Source organism: Rhinolophus hipposideros (assembly GCF_964194185.1).
Source record: "Rhinolophus hipposideros genome assembly, chromosome: X".
Taxonomy (NCBI): domain Eukaryota; kingdom Metazoa; phylum Chordata; class Mammalia; order Chiroptera; family Rhinolophidae; genus Rhinolophus; species Rhinolophus hipposideros.
In genome coordinates, this window is record NC_138046.1 from 74,119,820 (window position 1) to 74,145,471 (window position 25,652).

A 25,652-nucleotide genomic window follows, 5' to 3' on the forward strand; every position below is an offset into this window, starting at 1 on the left:
TCAGAGGTTCTAGAGGCAAATGCACTCCGTGCCAGGTGGTCAGCACAACGAGCCGAACTCTGGGCTCACATGCGGGCACTACAACTTTCAAGAGACAAAAAGGTCAATATTTACACAGACTCCACGTACGCTTTTGTCACCGTACACATACATGGAGCCATCTACAAAGCACGTGGCCTCCTCATGTCTGACGGTAAAACCATCAAAACCAAAGGCGAAATCCTACAGCTGTTAGAAGCTGTTTGGGCACCCCAGCGCCTAGCTATCATCCAATGCCGCGGATACCAGGAAGGGAACAATAAGCCGGCTGCTGGCAATCGCCTTGCCGATCAAGCCGCAAAGACAGCCACCCAGGACACAGCCAGAGCCATCATTGCTTCCACCACCCTATCCACACCAATCCCTACCTACACTGCAGCGGAAGACAGCTGGGCACAGAAGGAGGGGACCACCAGCAACCTCAGGGTTGGTGGATACTGCGTGATGGACGCTTGTTCATCTCGGCTGCCCTCGTTCCCCGCATCATTTCAGAACATCACTCTACTTCCCACCTAGGGAAGACTGGACTTGAAAAGCTGCTGGCCAAAAACTTCTATGTAGCCAGACTCGCAGCCTTATGCCACTGTTTCACAGAGTGCTGTGCCACCTGTGCCAGGCACAATCCCAAGACAGGACCGACCTCACCACCTGGGGTCCAACGAACGAGATCTGCCCCTTTTGAGGATCTCGAGGTAGACTTGACAGAAATGACCCCTCACCGAAGGAAAAAATACCTTCTTGTCCTAGTCTGTACCTTCTCGGGCAGGGTGGAAGCTTGCCCCACCCGAACTGAGAGAGCCAGAGAAGTCACCAAGGTTCTCCTCCGTGAGATCATCCCACGGTATGGGCTTCCCCTCACCATTCACAGCGACAACAGATCAGCTTTTGTCTCAGATGTTTTATAGACTCCAGCCTTGGCCCTCAATGTTTCCTGGAAGCTTCACATGGCCTATCGACACCAGAGCTCAGGGAAAAGTAGAGCACATGAACCGTACCCTCAAAGAAACATTGTCTAAGCTTTGCCAGAACACCTCTAGGATGGACTGACCTACTTCCCTTTGCCGTCCTCCACCCCCGGTGCACTCCTCGGAAGGATGGCTTCTCCCCATTTGTGATTTTTTTATGGCCAGCCTCCCCCGTTGCTATCATCCCAGGCAACCTCAGAGTAGTAGGCGACTCCCACCTCCAAGGTCAGCTTATTGCCCTAGGAAAGACCGTTACGGGCCTACACTCACATCTGCTAGAAAGAACTCCTGTCTCATTAGGGACCCCCGTCCATCCCCATCTTCCAGGTGACAGGGTCTGGGTCAAAGATTGGAAGCATGAGCCCCTCTGCCCAATACGGAAGGGCCCACACACAGTAATCCTTGTCACCCCCACTGCCCTTAAGGTCTCTGATATCACACCGTGGATCCACCATTCCTGCGTCAAGCGAGCAGAACTGGACCAGCCTGCCTGGACCCCACACCCAGTACCTGATGAACCATTGAAGATTATGCTTAAGAAGACCACCTGAATGACAGTTCTTATTTGCGCCCCCCTTACCATTGCCACCCTCTATCTGCTGACCCTTCTGGCCTCTCTTCTGTTCACCTCTGCAACCCCACCTGCCTGGACTCCCGGCCAGAGGGGTCTCCTCCTGTTCGGATTTCTACTATGGGTTTCTCTTCTGCTCATGCTTACCTGCCTGCGGCCCTCTGGCTCTTAAGTCTCCTTTGTCTTTCCCCTTTAAGTTTCTCCTCGAAATGTCCCTGCACCTGGAGATCTGGGACAAGAGCCTACTTCCAATTCTATACCCTCATACCCCAGGAATGCTTCTGGGGAACCACACTGACCACCTGCACAGAATCCGGCCACACCTATTGGACTGCCACTCTGACTCAGACCTTCCGGTCCCCCTGCAATTCCTTCCCCCGAGGGTCTGTCTGCTGGTCATACTTGGCCCAGGCCGGGTCCTCCCATGGTGGATGTGCCCAGGACACTACCCTCCGCAACATTGCGGCACATGGATTGCTGCGATAGTTCGGGCTACCCCACCCCAGCCCCGCTACCATGGCCTCAACCTAACTTCCTTCTGCTGGCTCACTCCACTCCCAGATACCCAGGACCTTACCCGGCATCTCCTCAACACATCCTACTGACTATGGCTTAATTCTACTACCCCCTCTGCCAATTCTGCCTGTTGGATTTGTTTACCCCTTTCCCGTTCGGCCTTCTCCGGTATCCCGGTTCCCCCGCACTGGTTGCTGCCCAACATCACCAGCACCCCCATCATCCCCGGCCGGATAGGCAGCTCTGTCCCTGTAGTTCCCACCTCGAACTTAACCAGTTATCTGCCCCCAGGCCATACACGGGTCCCTGACTCCCGCTGCCTCAACTTCACTAAACCACTACCCTACTGTGCCCCTCCCGGTATTTTCCACTCCTGCGAGGATGGCTTACTTTTCAGACTCCGAGGCGTTAATGACACCGACACTGGCTGCATCCTGACCTTTTTGTCCCCCTCCCTGTACACCATCCCGCCTCCCTGTACACTGAATCACAGTTCCAGTCTTAGATTTCCCCTTCTCATCGTGCTTGTCGGGCGGTTGTTATCCCTTTCCTCATAGGCGCTGGCATCTTTACTGGGGTTGCCGCAGGTACCGCCGGCCTTGGGACCTCCATCAACTTTTACTACAAGCTTTCTCAGGAACTCAGTGATGACACGGAGCGGGTCGCGGACTCACTCACGTCACTCCAGTCCCAACTTTCCAGCCTGGCTGTGGTCGCCCTCCAGAACCGGTGCACCCTTGACCTGATCATGGCCGAAAAGGGTGGAACCTGTCTCTTGCTCCAAGAAGAATGTTACTACTACGTAAACCAGTCTGGAATCGTCGCCACCAAGGTCCGTGAACTTTGTGACCGCACTCAGCGCCGTCCTGAAGAGCTCGCTTCCTGGGGGTTTGGCTCTCAGTCCTGGACCTCTTGCCTCCTCCCTTTGGCGGGCCCTTTACTCTCCATTTCCTCCTAGCTACCATTGGCCCGTGCATCCTCAATGGCCTTGTCTGCTCCATTAAAAATACCGTCTCCTGTCAGACCACCGCCCGCATCCTTGCCCTACGGGGTTATCGCCCTCTCGATTTAAATGATGATCTCTAGGGTTCCCCTTCCAATCATCAACAGGGGGGACACGTCAGAGCAGTCTCCAGTGATATCACGTTAGAGCAGTTTCCGACGATCACAGCCGCTAGGAACTTTCCCAGCATGTTAGAGCAGTCTCCGGCGATAACAGCCGTTAGAAACTCTCCCGTCACCCCAACCTGCTTTAACCAACCTCTAGCGCCACAATAGCAATGGCACAAACCCTCTCAAGCCCGGAAGCCCGACGCTACATAACCAAACGCCCGACCCTGGTGAGTACTCAGTCTTTGGGAATGATCCCACTGAGCCCGCCAGCGAAATAAAGCTGCGTTTTCCCTGATCTCTGTGTGCTGCTTGAGTTTCTTGGTCCTTGCCGTTTTCTGCAACATAACAACATTGAATTTTCCAAACCACAAACACAGTATATCTCTCCATTTACTTCGATCTACATTGATTTCTTTCATCACTGTTACTAGTTTTCAGCTTACAAGTCTTACATATACTTTGTATATTTATACCTGTGGCTTTCATGGGGTTTTTTGGTGGTTTTATAAATGTTACTTTTAAATTTCAACTTCCAATTTTTCATTGCTAGTACATAGAAATGTTTAATTTTAATATATTGATACCTTTAGCTCTTTGAAGACCTGAAAAATGGAAACCCACCAAAGCCAAAGCAAAATTTGCTTTTTTAAAAATACTGTTGGAAGGGTTAAGTTACTCTTTTCTGTCTTAGTCTGCTTTAAAACTTAGATCACTATGACAGCTTTTGTTACTGGAGAGTGAATCCTCCTCTGCAGTGTCCAGATTCTTGGTGTCTCGAGCAAAGAATTGAACGAGACACAGAAGTAAAGTGGTGAAAGAGGAGTTTATTAAAAGAGATAGTGCACTTCAAAGAAGCAGAGCAGAGAGCAGTAGAGAATGGCTCAAGGTCCGAAGGTGGCATTATTAGGAGAAAAGTATCCTCCAAAGAATTTGCAGAGGGCTGAGCAAAAGAAGAGGCTCAAAAGCTCTGACTGGCAAGGACTTGGAGTTTTTATCCTTTTTTCTGTAGAATGGGCTGTTCCTTTGTAGGTGTGGTACCACTTGATTGACACCTGTGGTTGACAAGAGGCTATTACCTCATCTTTTTAGACTGAGCAGGTGTAGGTGTGAGTGGCCATTTTGATGTAATTGGGTATCTTATACCCATTTGTTTACAATGAAAAGGGGAAGTTTTGGACAGAGAGGGGAGGTCTTTTGGGCAGTAATGCAGAGACCCAATGTCTAGCTCTAACTGCCTGCCTGTTTTCCCCTCGAGAGATGTGATCCCCATAAAACTCCATGGGAAGTTGAGGGACAGGAGGTCTGTTCTTCTGTATCTGCTTCCTGCTGGTCAGGGGCATAGAGCTGTCCCTACCTATTGGGGGATTCACAGAACTCACCCTATCTAATCTCAGATGAGAGGAAGGTCTGGGGATCCACCTGCAAGACCGGGTTGGCTTCTTTGGTTGGGACTAGCAATCTTGCTGGGGTATCCTCTGCATCCCCAAGACCCCTGAATAAGAAAAAAATAGATTTTAATTAATAAATCTGTTACCTCTATAGAGTCTGTGGCCATTCAACCTGTCGTTTAGGTGGCGTCAATTGTCCCATTGTCCAGGAGCTGGGCCCAGAATAGGTTGGAAAGAAATTTAGGCTTCAGTGATTATAATCAAGTATACTGGCCTTGGGGGAATGTTAAAACCTATTTGGTTTCTGGGATGGCCAAGAGTTAGATCCGGAATGGCTTGGGGGATGTTGGGAAGTCACAGGCTTTTAGGTAGTTATTTGAGGTAGGGGTGGGAGACAACCTGTGAATCAGGATAGGAGCAATCTTTAGGATTCAGAAGCTGATTAGAAGAGTAGTCAAGGCCAGGGGCTAAGGAACTAAGAAACTAGGGAAAAGGAGACTTAAAATTTCTGTAGTGAGGGAGGCTTAAAGCTTTTATAGTGAGGGAGCTCTCCCATATCACTTTGATTTAGTTGTTGTCTCAAAATTGTTGATTGATATTGTGGCATAGACATGAAAACATGTATTTTGAGATGAGATTTAACTGAACAATCTTTAAGTGGTCTTAAAGAGTATCATAAAATACACACTGTTTTCCATTATTGGCCTCACAGTTTTCTTAAGAATAATTATAGGCCATCTGTGAATAATTTTAAGGTTTAAATATACAATTTTGTTTCTTTTGTTATTTTCTGTTTTCTGGAGATCTTCAGATATATTTTTGTGTAACACTGTTGTTATAGATTTTGGACTCAGCAAGGAATCAGTAGATCAAGAAAAGAAGGCCTACTCATTTTGTGGTACAGTGGAATATATGGCTCCTGAAGTAGTAAGTAGGAGAGGTCATTCACAGAGTGCTGATTGGTGGTCATATGGTATACTTATGGTAAGTAGTGTTATTTTTTCAAATTATGCCAATATAAAATTAATATTATTTAGAATTAATTGTGGGAGATGTCAGGTGAGAATGGGGTTCTAATAATTCATAATCATTATTAAAAAACTTGTATTTGGGGTAGCCGGTTAGCTCAGTTAGAGCGATGGTGTTGACAGCACCAAGGTTGCTGGTTTGATCCCCACATGGGCCACTGTAAGCTGCGCTCTCCTTTAAAAAAAGAAAGACCAACTTTTGTTTGGCTAGCTGTTGTACAATAATAATTAGGGTTTTGGTGTTCTGATTTCTTTTAAAGTTACTGAAAGAAAATGTAAATCGCATTCTTTTATAAACTATTTAAGTTTAAAACTTAGACCTGAAACCGTAAATTCCTAGAAGAAAACATAGGCAGTAAACTCTTTGACATCAGTCTTAGCAATATTTTTTTGGACTTGTCTTCTCAGGCAAGCGCAACAAAAGCAAAAAATGGGACTACATCAAACTAAAAAGCTTTTGCACACAAAGGAAACCGTCAACAAGATGAAAAGGCAACTTACTGAATGGGAGAAGATGTTTGCCAATGATATATCTAATAAGGGGTTAATATTTAAAATATATAAAATACTCATACAAATCAATATTAAATTTTTTTATTAAAAGAAAATGAGCAGAGGAAGTGAATATACATTTTTCCAAAAAAAGATACTACAGATGGCCAACAGGCACATAAAAAGATTGATTGTCATCACTAATCATCAGGGAAATGCAAATTAAAACTACAGTGAGATACCACCTCACACTTTTCAGAATGGCTACTATCAAAAAGTCAACAAATAAAAAGTGTTGGTAAGGATGTGGAGAAAAGGGAGCCCTCATGCACTGTTGGTGGGATTTTATATATAGTGGAATATTACTCAACTATAAGTAAGAATGAAATGTTGCCATTTGCAACAATATGGATTGACCTAGAGGGAATTATGCTAAGTGAAATAAGTCAGAGAGAAAAGGACAAAATTACTTCATTTATATGTGGAATCTAAACAAACAAACAGACTCGGAAATACAGAAAACAAATTGATGGTTGCTGGAGGGCAGTAATGTGGCAGAAGGGGTGAAGAAGGTAAAGGGGATTAAGTACAAACTTCCAGTTCTAAAATAAGTCACAGGGGTGTTATGCACAGCATAGGGAATATAGTCAGTAATGCCATAACTTTGTATGGTGACAGGTGGTTAGTAGACTAAATGGTGATTTGTAAGGTATATAAATGTTGAATCATTATGTTCTACACCTGAACCTAGTATGATATCGTATGTCACCTATATTTTAATAAAAAATTAGAAGAAGGTCTACCAGGTTTTAGATTTCAGAATACTGTGTTTAGCAGTCGTATGATATTTTAATTAGTTATCATAGAATTTAGCACCTTACCATATATTATTGTCAAATCGTTACAGGCATGTCCTTAGAAAGATTATAAACCTCTTGATGAGAGCAATCATGTCTTATACTACTTTGTATCTCCTTCTATATACCTAACATAGAGGGCATATGGACTAATTTGGTATAAGATTAAGCATTGAATTTGTAGTGTGAAGTAAGATAATAAATTAATAGCTATTGAATTAAATACAGTTTGGTTTTGAAGCCTGGTGATCCATTTTGCCTATTTATCACTGAATGGCACACAATATGACACATCAATATATTAAGTACCTACTACCGTGTTTCCCCGAAAATAAGACCTTGCCAGACCATCAGCTCTAATGCGTCTTTTGGAGCAAAAATTAATATAAGACCCAGTCTTACATTATATAAGACCGGCACATTATATTAAATTATATTAAATAAGACCAGATCTCATATTAATTTTTGTTCCAAATGACGCGTTAGAGCTGATGGTTCGGCTAGGTCTTATTTTCGGGGAAACACAGTAGTTAATTAAGGGGGAGGTATGATTCTGATATACTGTCCTTCTCTTTTTTTACTTTTTGTCCATGCTATTCCCACCTCTACTCTCCCAGTCCCCAGTAGAGAACCATTACTTTAAATTTGGGGTTTGGGGTCTGGAGCTTGAGAGAGATGATCCTCATGCACCATACTTCCCTTCTTTCCCTTTCTTTCACTTCTACACCTACCTCCTCAGTCTCCAGTTGAGAACCCTTACTGTCAATTTGGGAGGGAAAATGGGCTTGAGAGAGATTGAGACTAGATCAAATTGAGAGTCCTCAGGGGGTAGAGGAGAGAGTTGAATGGATAAGCTGACTAAGGTTGTAAGTTCAGATAAATGAACAGAGGACTGAGGCCAAAGCCATTATTGAATCTAAGCTTGAGTTGTATATAATTAGGAATATAAAAACTTTTTAATCAACTATAATTAGAGATCTTCATTTTTAGACCTACTTTTTCCATACAATTAATTAATGTCCTAGTTATTTGCATTGCAATTAAATCTCATAGGGAAAATGTTTTCCTTATCCTGTACACAACTGTCTCAATTTTTTTCTTTATAAAAGATACCGGGGTGTGTGTGTGCATGCGTGCCTGCGCGCGCTTGTGCACATGTGCGCTTGTGCACACGCGTAGCTTCTCTTGTTTTGGTTCCTGTTTTTTTGGGAAGTGAGGGGAATGAGAATGGTTAAATCTTTCTTCATCATTTATGAATCTGAAATGGTTCTTTGCTTATTTTTACTTTCTTTCTACTATTGTTTGCTTTAAAAGCATATCTTTGTTTTAAAAGAAAATGACTTGTGTCAATTTCCAAATTGCTTTGGGTAACTTAACCAAACATGACAGTGCTGAAAAAAATTGGTTTCATTTTACAGATCACCTATCAGTGGAGTGGGTATGAGAAGTGTATTTCCCTGAGTGACCTAAGTTTCTGGTCCTATTTTGACCTACTGTCATGTAGATCCTGTATGATTTGATGATCATGTATTACAAGTCTCAGTTTTTTTCCTAAAGAATTTCTTTGTGTATTCTAAGTTGTGCTAAATTGATTGTGTTATTTTTTTGGTTTGTTTTAGTTTGAAATGCTTACTGGTACACTGCCATTTCAAGGTAATGACAGAAATGAGACCATGAATATGATATTAAAGTAAGTTTAAATACTATTTTTTTCTTTTTGGAAAAATTTCTGGCTTTCAGTTTTGAGAAACTTGTTGTGGGTTTAAATCGACACCAAAAAAACATTTTTCACACTGTCTTGTTCCCTTCTCCTACCATATGGGGGACATTATTTGCCATCCTGAAAGCATTCTTTAAAATTCTTTTTGAGGTTTGTAAATTTAAAGAAGTATGGCTAGATTTAAATTTTCTAAAATTCTCTTTTCCAGAGCAAAACTTGGAATGCCTCGGTTTCTTAGTGCTGAAGCACAAAGTCTTCTAACGATGTTATTGAAAAGGAATCCAGTACATAGATTGGGTATTGTTTATTTTCTTAGCTTTTATAACAATATACTGCATGCTTTGGGAAGATAATTATAACTTTATGTTTTCTGGCTTAATTTCCTTTACTGTTGGTATATATTCATACCTACAACCTTGCATTTTGTACATGCAAAAATTCCAGTAAATTGTTTCGTCTATAATTGAAAAATGGAGTGGTCTAGTTACTCAGTACTTCTGTTTAACATATATCATTATGTGTATCATATGGATTACCACTTTTTGAAATAATTCACAGAATTGTATAGGTAATCCTTTTAGATATTTGAAGATAATTCTTTTGCTTTCCCAATGTTCTTCAAGGTAAATAATGTTTCCATAACTGCTTATTATTTGGCCACTTTTTGGTAGCCTTTCCCTTGATCCAGATGTAATCCTGTTATCCTGTTTATGTCCTTATGTTAAAATTGCAATGTTACTTTATTCTGTTGTACTTTTTAATTTAGCATATAGATATGAGGCCATAAATTGAATTACGAAGAAAAGAAAATGTACTTAAATTTTAATGTTATATTAAACGTGGTTTTGATTTGATTTGGAAGGCATTTCAGTATTTCATGATACTCTGTGTGCTTCAATATAAATATCAGTTATTTTTATATTTAATTTAAATGATCAATTTAATAAAATATCAGATGAGAAATCAAACTTTTCATTGCAAGGAATTTATGAAATATCTGTACTCCTCTTTATAGATAACAGCCTGAAGGCTAGGTATAAAAGTTTTAAAAATCATACCAGTAAAAAAGTCTTCGTTTTTATAGGTTCAGAAGGAGTTGAGGAAATCAAAAGACATCCTTTTTTTGCAAATATTGACTGGAATGTAAGTTCAGTTGAAAATTTGTTACTGAATAACTTTAATATGAGCAAAAGCTGAAGAGTAAATGGTAGTATATGGACTTTGCTGATAAACAATCCATTTGTTTTATATTTAGTATGAGAATTTTTTTATTTGGGTAACATTGGTTAATAACATACAAGTTTCAGGTGAGCAATATTATAATTCCCTATCTGTATGCACTATCAGATACTCACCATCAAGAGTCTAGTTTCCATTTGTCACATATAATTGAACCCCTTTACCCATTTCACTGTCCCCCCACTCTCCTTCCCCTCTGCTAACCAATCACCAACCTGTTGTCTGTATGTATGAGTTTGTTGTTTTGTTTATTTGTGGGTTTTTTTGTTTTATATTCCACATATGAGTGAAATCATACACTTTTTGTCCTTTTCCTTCTGACTTACTTCACTTAGCATAATACCCTCAAGATCCATCCCTATTTTTACAAATTCATCCACACATCTTCTGGTTCAAGGTAATCGCTATGATGTACGACACCTGGGAATAAAAATACTTTGAACCAGAAGATGTGTGGATAAGAGTAAATTTTACTTTCTCATTTGTTTCACCTAGTAATTATGGTTAATATTCTCCCCTGTTCTAGGTTGAGAAATATGGAGAAGGAAGAGAAAGGCAAAAAGGGATGGATAGGGCAGATTCTTACAGAAAATGAATTCTAAAGAATCTAAGATGTTATTTAATTTCAAATGGTTCTTTGTCATGTATTAGGAAAAATGAAATTTGTTAAAGAGTGGATATCTCTGTACAGGTATTTCACTAAATTTGGAGAGTATGTGAAAACAGAAACATTATGGAATTCTTTTTTTCCCCATATTTAGTTTTTGCTGTATTTTCTTTTCTTATATATTTTTATATTTAATTTATTTATTGGGGTGACAATTGTTAATGAAATTACATAATTTCAGGAGTACAATTCTGTATTACATCATCTATACATCCCATTGTGTGTTCACCACCCAGAGTCAGTTCTCCTTCCATCGCCATATATTTGATCACAATTACCCTCATCTCCCTCCCCCCCACTTAACCTCTGGTAACCAATAAACTATTGTCTGTGTCTGTGAGTTTTTGTTTCTCATTTGTTTGTCTTCCTTTTGGTTTATATACCACATATCAGTGAAATCATATGGTTCTCTGCTTTTTCTGCCTGACTTATTTCGCTTAGCATTATACTCTCAAGATCCATCCATGTTGTCACAAATGTTCCTATATCATCTTTCCTTACCGTCGAATAGTATTCCATTGTGCATATATACTACAACTTCTTTATGCATTCATCTATCGAAGGACATTTTGGTTGTTTCCATGTCTTAGACACCATAAACAAAGCTGCAATGAACATTGGAGCACACATGTCTTTATGTATGAATGATTTCAAATTCTTTGGGTAGATACCCAGGAGAGGGATTGCTGGGTCATATGGTAATTCTATTTGTAATTTTTTGAGGAACCTCCACACTGCCTTCCATAGGGGCTGCACCAGTCTGCATTCCCACCAACAGTGTATCAGGGTTCCTTTTTCTCCACAGCCTCTCCAACACTTGTTGCTATTTGTCTTGTTGATGATAGCCATTCTGACTGGGGTGAGGTGATATCTCATTGTGGTTTTTATTTGCATTTCTCTGATGATTAGTGATGTTGAGCATTTTTTCATATGTCTATTTTCCATTTGAAAGTCCTCTTTGGAGAAATGTCTCTTCAGGTCCTCTGCGCATTTTAAAATTGGGTTGTTTGTTTGTTTTTGTTGTTGAGTTTCATGAGTTACTTGTATATTTTGGATATTAGACCCTTATCGGAGGCACTGTTTGCAAAAATCTTCTCCCATTCACTCAGGTCCTCTTTATTTTGTCGATGGTTTCTTTTGCTGTGCAGAAACTTTTAAGTTTCATATAGTCCCATTTGTTTATTTTAGCTTTTACTTCCATTGCCTTTGGAGTCGAATTCATAAAATGCTCTTTGAACCCAAGGTCCATAAGTTTAGTACCTATGTATTCTTCTATGCAGTTTATTCTGTCAGGTCTTATGCTTACGTCTTTGATCCATTTTGAATTAATTTTGGTACATGGTGACACATAGCAGTCCAGTTTCATTCTTTTGCACGTGGCTATCCAATTCTCCCAGCACCATTTATTAAAGAGGCTGTCTTTCTTCCATTGTATGTTTTTAGCTTCTGTGTCAAAAATTATCAGTCCATATTTATGTGGTTTTATTTCTGGGTTCTCAATTCTATTCCATTGGTCTATGTGTCTTTTTTTCTGCCAATACCATGCTGTTTTGATTATTGTAGCCCTGTAGTACAAGCTAAAGTCAGGCAGTGTGATATCTCCAGCACTGTTCTTTTTTCTTAAAATTGCTTTGGCTATTCGGGGTCTTTTGTGGTTCCAAACAAATCTGACGATTTTTTGTCCTATTTCTTTAAAAAATGCCATTGGGATTTTGATGGGGATTGCATTAAATCTGTATATTGCTTTGGGTAATATAGCCATTTTAACTATGTTGATTCTTCCAATCCATGAGCACAGAATGTCTTTCCATTTCTTTGTGTCATCTTCAATTTCTTTCAAAAATGTCTTATAGTTTTCAGCATATAAATCCTTCACTTCCTTGGTTAAGTTTATTCCTAGGTATTTTATTGTTTTTGCTGCAATTGCAAAGGGAATTGTTTTTTGTATTTCTTTTTCTGAGATTTCATTGTTAGTATATAGGAATGCAGTGGACTTTTGTACGTTGATTTTGTAGCCAGCACCTTACTGTATTCATTGATTGTTTCTAACAGCTTTTTGGTGGAGTCTTTAGGGTTTTCTATATATAGCATCATGTCATCTGCAAAGAGTGATATTTTAATTTCTTCATTCCCAATTTGGATGCCTTTTATTTCTTTCTCTTGCCTGATGGCTCTGGCAAGGACTTCCAACACTATGTTGAAAAGCAGAGGTGATAGGGGACAGCCCTGTCGTGTTCCTGAACGTAGAGCAAAGGGCTTCAGTTTTGCACCATTAATTATGAGATTAGCTGAGGGCTTGTCATAGATGGCCTTTATTATGTTAAGGTATTTTCCTTCTATGCCTATTTTATTGAGTGTTTTAATCATAAATGGATATTGTATCTTGTCAAATGCTCTTTCTGCATCAATTGATATAATCATATGATTTTTGTCCTTTATTTTGTTTATGTGATGTATCACATTGATGGATTTGCAGATCTTGAACCATCCTTGTGCCCCAGGGATGAACCCCACTTGGTCATGATGAATAATCTTTTTAATGCATTGTTGTATTCGATTTGCTAGAATTTTGTTTAGGATTTTTGCATCAGTATTCATCAGAGATATAGGTCTGTAGTTTTCTTTTTTAGTGTTGTCCTTACCAGGTTTTGTTATCAGGGTAATGTTGGCCTCATAAAATGAGTTAGGGAGTACTGACTCTTCTTCAATTTTTTGGAAGAGTTTGAGCAGGATTGCCATTAGATCCTCTTTGAAGGTTTGGTAGAATTCACTAGTGAAGCCATCTGGTCCGGACTTTTGCTTTTGGGAAGGTTTTGGATGACTGATTCAATTTCTTTACTGGTGATTGGTCTGTTTAGATTTTCCAGTTCTTCATGGTTCAGCTTTGGAAGGCTACATATTTCTAAGAACTTGTCCATTTCTTCTCGGTTATTGAATTTGGTGGCATATAGTCCTTCATAGTATTCTTGAATGATCCTTTGTATTTGTGTGGTGTCCGTGATAACTCCCCCTTTCTCATTTCTGATTTTGTTAATTAGTGTCTTCTGTCTTTTTATCTTAGTGAGTCGAGCCAAGGGTTTGTCGATTTTGTTAATATTTTCAAAGAACCAGCTTTTTGTCACATTAATTTTTTCTATTGTCTTTTTGTTCTCTATTTCATTTAGTTCTGCTCTGATTTTTGTTATTTCCTTTCTTCTGCTGACCTTGGGTTTCGCTTGTTCTTCTTTTTCTACTTTTTTAAGGTGTAACATGAGGTTATTTATTTGGGATTTTTCTTGTTTCTTGAGATAGGCCTGTAATGATATAAATTTCCCTCTTAATACTGCTTTTGCGGCATCCCAAAAATTTTGGTAGGATGTATTTTCATTGTCATTTGTTTCTATGTATCTTTTGAGCTCTCCTCTAATTTCTTCTTTGACCCAGTCGTTCTTTAAAAGTATGTTGTTTAATCTCCATGTATTTGTGTTTTTTCCTGCTTTCTTTTTGTAGTTGATATCCAATTTCAAAGCCTTGTGATCAGACAATATGCTTGGTATGATTTCAATCTTCTTAAATTTGCTGAGGCTGCTTTTATGCCCCAATATATGGTCTATCCTTGAGAATGTTCCATGTACACTCGAAAAGAATGTATAGTCTAATGTTTTAGGGTGAAGTGCTCTATATATGTCAATGATGTCCGTTTCATCTAATGTGTCATTTATGGCTGCTATTTCATTATTTGTTTTCTGTTTGGATGAGCTATCCATAGCTGTCAATGATGTATTTAAGTCCCCTAGTATAATTGTGTTTTTTTCAATTTCTCCCTTTACTTCTGTTAGTAGTTGCTTTGTATATTTTTGTGCTTCCTGATTGGGGGCATAAATATTGATGACTGTTATGTCTTCTTGTTATATAGTCCCCTTTACCATTATGAAATGTCCATCTTTGTCTTGTTGTTTTTTTCACCCCGAAGTCTGTTTCATCTGATATCATTATGGCTACACCTGATTTTCTCTGGGTACCATTTGCTTGGAGTTTCAATTTCCACCCTTTCACTTTGAGCCTATGCTTGTCCTTATAGCTGAGATGTGTCTCTTGGAGACAGCATATGGTTGGATTGAGTTTTTTGATCCAATTTGCTACTCTGTGTCTCTTTATTGGTGAGTTCAGTCCATTTACATTTAGGGTGATTATTGATACGTGAGGATTTCCTGTCATTCTATCTTTAGTTTTCTGGTAAGGCTGTGACTCCATTGTTTCTTTGCCTTTTTGTTGTTGTCTATTATTTCTGTGTGGTTGTATTCTATGATGTTTCCCTCTGTTTCTTCTTTTATTACAGTATACATTTCAGGTCTGGATTTTTTTTGAGTGGTTACTCTTAAGAAAATGTAACAGTTAGAGTATGACATTTTCTTCAGCATGCTTACTTTCTCCATTCCCATATTCCGGTTCAGGCCTTTACGCTGCCACTTTTTATGTTTCGGTTGACACAAATTGTCCCTGTTGAAGGTGGTCGAATAGCCTCCTTTAGTATTTCTTGTAGTGCAGGTGGTGTATTTGAAAATTCCCTCAGCTTCTGGATGTCTGGAAAGGTATTTATTGCTCCTTCATAACTAAAGGATATCTTTGCTGGATATTTTATTCTAGGCTCATGATTTCTCTCTTTCAATAGTTTGAATATTTGGTTCCAGTCCCTCCTGGCTTGTATAGTTTCTGCTGAAAAATCTGGTGATAATCTAATGGGCTTTCCTTTGTAGGTTACCGTCTTCTTTTCCCTGGCTGCCTTGAACATTCTTTCTTTGGTGTTAATTTTAGACAGCTTCAATGCAATGTGCCTTGGAGAAAGCCTGTTGGGATTGAGGTAATCAGGTGTTCTATATGCTTCTTGGATTCGAGGATCCAGTTTTGTCCACAAATTTGGAAAGTTCTCATTAACAATTTCTTTGAGTATATTCCTGTTCCATTCTTTTTTTCTTCTCCTTCTGGTATGCCTATTATTCTTATATTGCTCTTTCTGATGGAGTCAGAAAGTTCTTGTAGAGTTCTATCATTTCTTTTAAGCCTCAAGTCTCTTTCTTCTTCCATTTGTGTAATTTCCAGGTTTCTATCTTCGATGTCACTGATTCTCTTTTCCATCTGGTCAACTCTACTACCTAAGCTGGTTATTTCATTCTTAATTTCTTCTATTGAGTTCTTAATCTCCAGAAATTCCATTTGGTTTTTTTTTAAAATTTCAGTCTCTTTTGTTAAATGCTCATGTTGTTCTTTGATTGTGTTTCTGAGTTCATTAGATTTCCTTTCTGTGTTTTCTTGCATCTCTTTGAGGTTTTTCAGAACTGCAATGTTGAATTCTCTATCATTGAAGTCACATATTTCCATATCTTTAAGTTCCTTTTCTGGAGACTTTTCACTTTTTTCTGAGCTGTCTTGTTGCCTTGGTTATTCATGGCAATTACTGATTTATTATTTCTCTTCTTAGACATCTACAGGAGTGGCTTCTGCAGCAGGTTGATAGGAAGAGGTCTTTCTTTTGTTTTCCTATACTTTTGGAAGAATATTTTATTTTCTCTCTGACTGCAGGCTTTTTTTTTCTCTCTGACACAGTAGTGCTATATTTTCTCTGCACTTTTTCTGCTTCTCACACAATGGGGGGATTCCCTGGGAGACGGGCCTCTCCTCTGTTAACAGTTCCCCTGGGTCATAGGGCACCTCGTCCCTGTGGGGGTGCAGAGTGCTTTTGAAGTTCCAAAGCTCTTTCTGCACCAGATTCAGAGCTGGTATGTTTCAGCAGTTCTGTTTTCTCCTGCAGGGATCCGCCCAGATAGGTGGGGCCAGAGGCGGGGTGAGTTGTGAGAGATGGGCCAGAGCAATGGCCACCACCACAGCCGTTCCTGCTTCCACAGTTCCCTCCCCTTTGCTGGAACTAATTGGGCTGCGAATCTGTTTCTGCGGTTCACAGTTCTCAGAACAGCAAAAATCCTGTCGTTTTGATCTGATACTGCTACTTTATAGCTTCTAGCACCGGGCAGGTGGGGGCGGGGTGAGCTCTGGGAGGGTCGGGAGGGGTCGGCTAGTCTCAGTGCCTAAGGCTTCAGTTCTCAGCTCGGCAGTGAGGGCGTAAACCACAGTTTTCAGCCTTCTTCCCTCAGTCTTTGCTCTGAGGTGTCTGCCGTGAGAGTTGGGTTCAGCCGTGTTATATGCTGCCCCCTCAGCCCTGTGGGCTGTAAGCCGAGCCCTAGCAGTCCAAGTTTTTCCCTCTCCCGCAGCTGCAGTAGTTCCGGGATGCAGCGAGCTCTGAGCACTGAGCTAGGTCTGCGTCCTGCGCCCGCGCGGCTCCATCTCAGCACTTCTCCTCTCCTCCTCCCCTGCTGGCGCGATTCGCCCACCTGGAGGTGAATTCAGTAGTGGGCCTCTTCGTCTTGCCTGTCTGCTGTGCAGGGAGTCCTTTGTGGAGTTATTGTTGTCCGATTAGTTAGTAAATTCCAGGAGAGCTTTACAGAGGCTCACCTCGCGCCGCTATTTTATCCAATCTCTGGAATTCTAAGTCATGTATAGAATTTTTTTTAAGTTGCAACTCCTAGACTACTGCTAAGCTTTTCTAAGAAAAACCCACATTTTGTTGTTTTTTTTTTATAATACAGTTTTATATATTTTCTGTACTATTAATCATCATAGGTAAGCAGTTTTGATTATCTAGTTCTGGTTTTGGTATTGAAAATTTTTTCAAAAGTTTCTTGAATTCTAGGGCAGAGGTAAAAAGCCATTATTCATTGTTCAAGTCATTATTTCACCTGCCTTATGGAACAAGTTTTAGAAGGCAATATTTTGATTTATTTTTATAAGCCTTTAGTATTAAATCCCTACAAGGTCATACAAATTTTGGAAAGTTAGAATATTAGAGAATATTAAGTTTTTGAATTCTATTATAAGAGCCCTACACGGTTCCTTTAATGCATATTTTCATGTGAAAACAATATTTTAGGTGAAATATATAGTTATTGAAGGTAGTCTATTAATTTTGAAATCCTTGAGTATTGTTAGTTATTTTCCTAGGTAACATTATGACATATTCTGTATGGTTATTTTACCAGGGGATTTTTAAGCCAGTTTTTGATATCCAAAACCCAGCATCATTATTCCTTGTGAATGCAACCTGTGGCATCTCTACTATGTTTCCTGGTGTCAGTTGATTCTGTACATTATCTCTCAAATTTTTAGAATTTGGTTAATGGGTATCTGAAGTTTGTTGAAATTTTATTTATGAAATTGTGATTCTTCTGTTAAGGACTGTGAATATTATGTTTTGCTTTCCCTTACAAAGTATAATGATTTTTAAAGTGTTAATATGTTTTTGTGTTATGCTGTTGCTCTAGAAATTATATAAAAGAGAAGTCAAACCTCCTTTCAAACCTGCTTCTGGAAAAGCAGATGATACTTTTTGTTTTGATCCTGAATTTACTGCAAAAACACCTAAAGGTAATTCATGTTTATGTGTAACATCAGGGCTTTTTGTTCAATTAGATCGGGGTGTCCAAACTGCGGCCCGCGGGCCAAATGCGGCCCACGATCCATTGTTAATTGAATCAGCAAATTCCAAAAGTATATTTAGTTTACTTAAATAAACCAGGTGAGGCAATACGTACTTCACCTCTACTGAGTGGCCCGGCTGTTTGTGTATTTCACCTCATATGGCCCTTGGTGAAAAACGTTGAAAGAAGTTTGGACACCCCTGAATTAGATGGTTAAAAAAATAAACTAGTTTCTTTTTTTTTAAAGAGTTTGTTCCTTTTTTTTGTTTTTAAAGATTTTATTGGGAAAGGGGAACAGGACTTTATTGGTGTACAGTGTGTACTTCCGGGACTTTTTTCTAAGTCAAGTTGTTGTCCTTTCAACCTTAGTTGTAGAGGGTACCGTTCAAGCTTCAAATTGTTGTCCTTTCAGTCTTAGTTGTGAAGTGCGCAGCTCAGCTCCAGGTACAGTTGCCATTGCTAGTTGCAGGGGACAACCCACCATCCCTCGACTCATCCCTTGAGTCAAACTGGCTACCTTGTGGTTGAGAGGACACACTGTAACCAACTGAGCCATCTGGGAGCTCAGCGGCAGCTCAGCTCAAGGTGCCATGTTCAATTTTAGCTGCAGTGGGTGCTGCCCACCATCCCTTCAAGGAGTCTAGGAATCGAACTGGCAACCTTGTGGTTGAGAGCCCGCGCTCCAACTGACTGAGTCTTCTGGGAGGCAGCTCAGCTCAAGGTGCCGTGTTCAATCTTAGTCGCAGGGGACACGGAGCCCACCATCCCTTGTGGGACTCGAGGAATTGCACTGGCAACCTTGTGGTTGAGAGCCCACTGGCCCATGTGTGAATCGAACCGGCAGCCTTCGGAGTTAGGAGCATGGAGCTCTAAGCTCACGCCAGCCCTAAACTAGTTTCTTAAATAAAAGCTAAAAGAATTGTAAGTTTGCAAAGGGTTGATTTTCCTTTCCTATATACAGTGTTGCTTGGGCACCTCAGATAGAGGCTTTAAATGGGAAATATTTATCAGAAGCAGGGACGAGAGCAAAGGTGAAAGGTTTTTTGTTTTGTTTTAAAAGTTCTTAAATGCTAATGCATTAGAGGGTAGGGGGTAGGTAATAAGAAATGAGATATATCATTCTGACTCTTACAGTTTAGAATTTAACGAGGTTTACTTTTTTTTAAGGATCTTTTAAAAAAAATTATTGGGGAACATTGGGGAACAGTGTGTTTCTCCAGGGCCCATCAGCTCCAAGTCTTTTTCCTTCAATCTAGTTGTGGAGGGCTCAGCTCAGGTCCAAGTCCAGTTGCCGTTTTCAATCTTTAGTTGCAGGGGGCTCAGCCCACCATCCCATGCGGGAATTGAACCGGCAACCTTGTTGTTGAAAGCTCATACTCTAACCTAATGAACCATCCGGCTGCCCTAATGAGGTTTTCTTTTAGTGGCGTTTGTTTCATACATTTTCAACAAATATTAAATGCCTACAATGTACTAAGCAGTGAGGATGCAGCAGTGAACAGCACGAAAATTACAATCCACATGGCACTTGCATAGTAGTTTGGGGAGACGGATAACACAATAAATCAAATATATAATGTAGCATGTCTGATGCTAATATTTAATGATTTCCTTTATTTTCAAAGAAATTCTGACATTTTATATCATAGAAGTCTGTGTAGTTCTAATTGAATATAATTATTTGGACATTAGATTCTCCTGGTCTGCCAGCCAGTGCTAATACCCATCAACTCTTCAAAGGATTCAGCTTTGTTTCAACTTCTATTGAAGAAGAATATAAAATCACTTCTATCACAAGTGCAGACGTATTTCCAGTTGTTCAGGTAAATTCCACATAATCAAATTATGTAGTTTAGGGATAATTATTTCTTTTAGTTATTTCTAATGGATTCAGAATAATTTTTACGTGATTTTTAACTTCATTTATCTCTGTATAATAATGAATTAAAGATGTTGCCGTATGTTTTGAAATAAAGCAGACGGTAGTAACTTTTAATTATATTTATGTAATCTCTTTTGGCAAGAAAATGTAATGGTGATGTATAAGCTAGTTTATTTATTGTGTTGGCTTTAGGGATCTAGACAGCCTGCAATTTAGGATCAGCTCAGATCTGTTCTAGAATTAATTATTCTTGATTTTTTTTTTTAAGATTTAAGATGAATGTATATTTAGGAGAAAAGATAGAAAATGTAAAAATATTGCATTAATCTTAGTATTTTACATTAAAAAACAGATAAATGGAAATCCTGCACAATTTAGTGAAGTATATGAATTGAAAGAGGATATCGGTATTGGCTCCTATTCTGTTTGCAAGCGTTGCATACATATAGCTACCAACATGGAATTTGCCGTGAAGGTATTGGCTCTGTGCCTAACTTTTTTTGTTTTATATGTGTAAGTTAAATGACAGGTTAACTGACATTTTTCAGTGGAGCTAGGGGAGATTGCAAAGATAAGATAATGAGGAAGTACTCTTAAGACGTAATATTTTCATTTTGAATTTCTTTCCAAGACTATTTTGGAGAAATAGTGTATTCCATGAATGTCTTGCTTTTTAATAGTTTTATTGTAAGGTAGTATGTTAAGATTGAGCAATTGTGACAATTACTGTTGCATTTGGATCACATTATCAGTTAGTATAGTTTCAGTTAACTGGAACGTAATGTTAAAGAAAGTGGTCTTTTTTATTGTTAGGTTTTTAAATGTTAAAATAATATGAGACAAGCATCACTCTTGAGTTTTAAGCATTTGCTTAAAAATATAACTAAACTGAAAATGTATCATTCATTTTTAGACAAAGAACATAATTTGGTTTTCTCTGAGATTTGTCTTATTTCTTAGATCATTGACAGAAGTAACAGAGACCCCTCAGAAGAAATTGAAATATTGATGCGCTATGGACAACACCCCAACATTATCACTTTAAAAGATGTAGGTATTTAAAATCTAAGCTAATTCAAAAGCTAAGCTAATGAAGTTACGACTTGGCACTTTACTTTCTTATTGAAACTTTTCATGCAACAAAATCTCAAAACTCTTAAATTTGCTACTTCAATTCTTTTTTATCCCCTATGATTCTGTATTCCTACCCTTATAGACTGTCAAAAAGGAACTGTGATGGTTGGTAAATGAGTGTCCTAAATACTTGAGTATAGTCTGGTTAGTTAATAACAATTATAACTAGTACTATTTATTATTCTGTAGTAGTATAAAATATAGCAGATTGGGAATCTGCCAAATTCTAGAAGATTTTACTTTCTTGATTACAGAAATTGGCTGTTGCATTATGGATGTTTTTTTTGAGCAAAATAGTATATTACTCTGTAGTTTTATAAAATGAGCATATAACTCATATTAATAGATGTTACTGACTGCTGGCTTTTTACATAAGAAAATAATGCTCCTTTCTCTGTAGAGAAGGCAGACAAGTCAGCCATCACTTCAATCAGTTTGTTTTAGATAATATGATAAGCCTTTTGATTAAGAATCTTTAAACAGTAGTTTACCTCTCTCTCTCTTTCTCTCTCTCTCTCTGGCCCTGAGAGGGTATACATATTTTTCTATTTATTCTCCTTGATATAATATTTGAATTCAACAAATATTTAAGACACCATATCAGATAATGGACTGTGGGGAAAATTTTGAAAAAACTGATAATATATGTATTGCCAGAAGGAAGCTTAGTATTAATAAGGAAGAAAAGTATCTGTCTATAATACAGTCAAAAATAAGATAGATAGATGCCATTTGAGAGGCACACAGTTTTATTTTTCCATTTATATCCTTTGATGAAGTATAATATACAACTTTAAAAGTTAATAAAATTATACAGTGGGTGCAAAAAAAAGTATACACATTTTAAGAAGGGAAAAAACTATTAAAATTGTAATAATATATATTGATAACAAAAGATGAGTACAAGTTACATTTGATTTCTGCAATTACAAAAAGTGCTCAAAGTGGTTACCATCAGCATAATTTTAATACAGTTTTTTTCTTAAAATGTGTATACATTTTTTGGTACCCTCTATATATGTTTAATATGGTCTCACAGGACTGTATAAGAGGTTATTTGGCTGGTTTAATCTTCCGTGTAGCCTGTACTATACTAACAATAAAGAAATGTCTTTTTTTAACACTGGAGGTTCACTAGAAAAGTAAAGTAAATGTAATTTAAACATTTATGTTCTTTAGGTTTATGATGATGGTAGATATGTTTATCTTGTTACGGATTTGATGAAAGGAGGAGAGCTACTTGACCGTATTCTCAAACAAAAATGTTTCACAGAACGGGAAGCTAGTGATATACTGTTTGTAATAACTAAGACACTGGACTATCTTCATTGTCAAGGAGTAAGTTATAATTATATTCTTCCCTTCAATTCTAGGACTTACATCTTCATAAAATCATACATAGGGGACACCACCTAAAATGGATAACTTTTTTCTATCACATACAAGTATATTTTACAGAGAATATATTAATTAAACTCAATGTAGTGAAGGTTATGGATTTTGGAAAATTAATAATACTTTATTAGTTCTCTTCACTCTGCCTGTTGGCCCTGATTAAATAGCATATTAGTTTTAAAAGTGGTTTGGATGATATAAATGTATCTAAGCTGGACTTTAAAATTATTAGGTTGGTGCAAAAGTAGTTGCAGTTTTTGCAGTTTTTGTTTTTTTTTAACCTGTTAAAACGCAATTACTTTTGTACTAACCTAATATTAAACCTAATCAAACTTAAAAGTGAAACATAAAAGAATTATTCAAGGACATGTTGTGAATATGATTCAAATTATGCTATACCTAACATATAAAGCTCTGGCAGGAAGAGGACTGTGTGTATCTTGACCCTTGCCAACCCGTCCTCCAAATACAGTAAGAAATTTGGATTCTAAATATTCGAAATACCAATACATTAAAATTTGTAGTGGAGGAGCAGACCTGTTATTTTGCTTCCTGTCTCTTCAAAAAGAAAGCAAATGTTATTTAAAAAGGTGAACTTTTATTATATATTGCTTTACAAGGAAACAAAGCCACAAATAATTTAAAAATGTAAGTTTGAATTAGTTGTAATAGTGGATGTGTATCCACTTAAGTATTATCAATAAAGAAATTGACAATTCAAAATTGACACAGTGAAAATTCTACGTGAACCCCTCTTATAATTAAGAAAAATAATCCAAGCTTCAGTTTTATGTGTAGTTTAATAGAATATATTTTTAAATATTTTCAAATATAAATTGTATAATGCTAAAGGAGTAGTTCTTTTATAATTTAATTCCTTGATTGTCTTTATCAACACTCTCTAAAATAAAGGACGACCAGAAGTTTTGAGAAGAGGAAAATGTTAAGCATCTTTGCTTAGTTTATTATTTTAGAAACCTTCTGGTTATTACATCAATTAAATAAATTAATGACAGAGATGCATTGAGCATTTCTATATGCCAGGCATTGTAAAAGGTGTTGCAGATTCAAACTGAGTAAGACTCGGTCCTTGTCTTTGAAGAGCTTTCAGTACGGTAAACTGCTAGTTAAAGATAGGACTAGATTAAATGAAGTGGATAATATCTGTAGGAAAATAACTGTGTAGAGAATTTCAGAATATTTTCCATTTCCAGCATTTCATTTGGTTCTTATTTATTGTTTCTATTTTTCTGCTGAGAGTTTCATGCGTTGAAAGCATATTTTGTTTTACTCCATTGTGTAGTTATAATAGCCACTTAATTTTTTAAATTTCTTTTGTATTTATTTAGTCTTGTGAATTTCACATAATACATTTTGAGATATAATCAACATCACATTGTGTAGTTTTAAGGTGTGCAGTGTGTTAGTTTGATACATTGATATACTGCAGTATGATCACCACCATAATGTTAGCTAGCACCTCCATCACATCACGTATAATAATAGCCACTTGTTTGTTAGTTCCACCGCGGTTTATCTTGGAGTTGGAATTAGTTGACTTTTCTTTTTCTCTTGAAACTGTGTTCCGTTTTCTTGGTTCTTCGTATATCAGATAACTTTGGATTATATACTGCACATTTGAATATTAAGATATAGAATTTTTTTTGTTTTCTGTTATTTTTCTCTAATGATTATTATTGTTTCTGTTTTGTTTTGCTTCAATAACTACTTTTCTTGGCAGTGTCTGCACTGAAAACTCTGCTTTAGGGCTAGCAACTTGATCTCTATCTTTTAGCTTTATATTAACTACTTTGAGCCTCTTGTGCACATTTTTGATTCAAGGGTCAGTTCTGGCTCTTTACCTTACAGTATCCCTCCACTCAGCATTCACAGTTTCCCAGCATCTCTTTTCTGGTCTTCTAGGCCAGAAAGACTGTGGGCTTTTCCATGTGTGTCTTCACCACTACTGTGTGCCATCAGAACTGCACTTAACCCTAGCCTAAAAGCCATTCATATAGCTCCCCATATTCCCTCTTCATATAGCTCCCCATATTCCTTCCGTCAATCAAGTGTGTACTCCCAGCCAGTCTATCTGCTTCTTTTCACTCTCCAGTACCTTCGGGTAATTGAATTTTGTATTATGTTCGGGTTTTATAGTTGTTTACTCTAAGGAGGGGCATGTTGAGCAGGGTCTTAGTCCATTATAACCAGAAGTGGAACTGAGAATTGAGTTTTGATACTTTGAAATTGGAAGTGGTTAACAAAACTAGTGGCTTGAATAGAAACTGGAGCATCTGTCTGATAGAGATTATTCCCTCTGTATACTTCAGGCTTTCAAGGCTATCCAGGATGGAGAAAGTATCATTTTCAAAATTTTGTGCTTAAGAAAGTTCCTTTTCCTGGAAATATATTAACTTAAAATGTTTTATTTCACAAATATTTATTTAGCGGTAGAGAAATGTTATGCTTTTTATTTCTTTTATGTTCAAGGTTGTTCATCGTGATCTTAAACCTAGTAATATTTTATACATGGATGAATCAGCCAATGCAGACTCCATTAAGATCTGTGATTTTGGGTTTGCAAAACAACTTCGAGGAGAAAATGGACTTCTCTTAACTCCATGCTATACTGCAAACTTTGTAGCACCTGAGGTACTCTTTAAAACTTCAGTTTTTGTCTTCACTCTTTTTCTTTAGTTGAATGTATATGTATGTAAGGGTAGGTAGGTAAAAGCTGAGTTATCTTGTCCACTCTCAACTATAAAGCTCTTTAAATCAGTGAATTCTGATAACCCCTGATATAAATATTCAGACTAGGAACTATCATCTGAAATCAACCTTAATGTAATAATCAGACTATACTATTCTTTGGGTTATGTACTAGTTTAAGAACCATACCATTTTAGAGCTGGGAGAGAGAATAGAGATAACTCCACCTTCAACATATTAAATATTATGAATGAGGAAAATGAGGCTTAAAGTACCTAAATAAATAACTTTTTCAAGACCCAGCACTTACTCAGTTACAAAGCCAGGATAGATTTTCAGATATTTTGGGTTGTGCTGAACATGAGGTAACTTATAATTGTTTAACACTATATATAATAGACATATAAATATAGTTTCATCCCTGATTGT

The 25,652-nt window shown here is 38.0% G+C and overlaps 1 protein-coding gene across 5 annotated transcripts in view; it reads left to right on the forward strand.

Moving 5' to 3' along the window:
* The window catches only part of RPS6KA6 (ribosomal protein S6 kinase A6), a 122,072-nt gene that overhangs the window by 76,234 nt on the left and 20,186 nt on the right, over nt 1-25,652 (forward strand). For 4 of the 5 annotated variants that reach the window (XR_013992906.1, XM_081041874.1, XM_081041873.1 and 1 more), the window contains 10 exons: nt 5,434-5,576; nt 8,589-8,659; nt 8,898-8,986; nt 9,774-9,832; nt 17,948-18,050; nt 19,796-19,926; nt 20,338-20,460; nt 20,946-21,035; nt 22,299-22,457; nt 25,005-25,166. Coding sequence is in view for 4 of the 5 variants with exons in the window: in XM_081041874.1 (XP_080898000.1) it covers nt 5,434-5,576; nt 8,589-8,659; nt 8,898-8,986; nt 9,774-9,832; nt 17,948-18,050; nt 19,796-19,926; nt 20,338-20,460; nt 20,946-21,035; nt 22,299-22,457; nt 25,005-25,166 (1,130 nt within the window). In the remaining variant the exon portion in view is untranslated. The remainder of the gene's footprint in view (nt 1-5,433; nt 5,577-8,588; nt 8,660-8,897; nt 8,987-9,773; nt 9,833-17,947; nt 18,051-19,795; nt 19,927-20,337; nt 20,461-20,945; nt 21,036-22,298; nt 22,458-25,004; nt 25,167-25,652) is intronic. The other variant, XM_081041875.1, reaches the window with a different exon arrangement.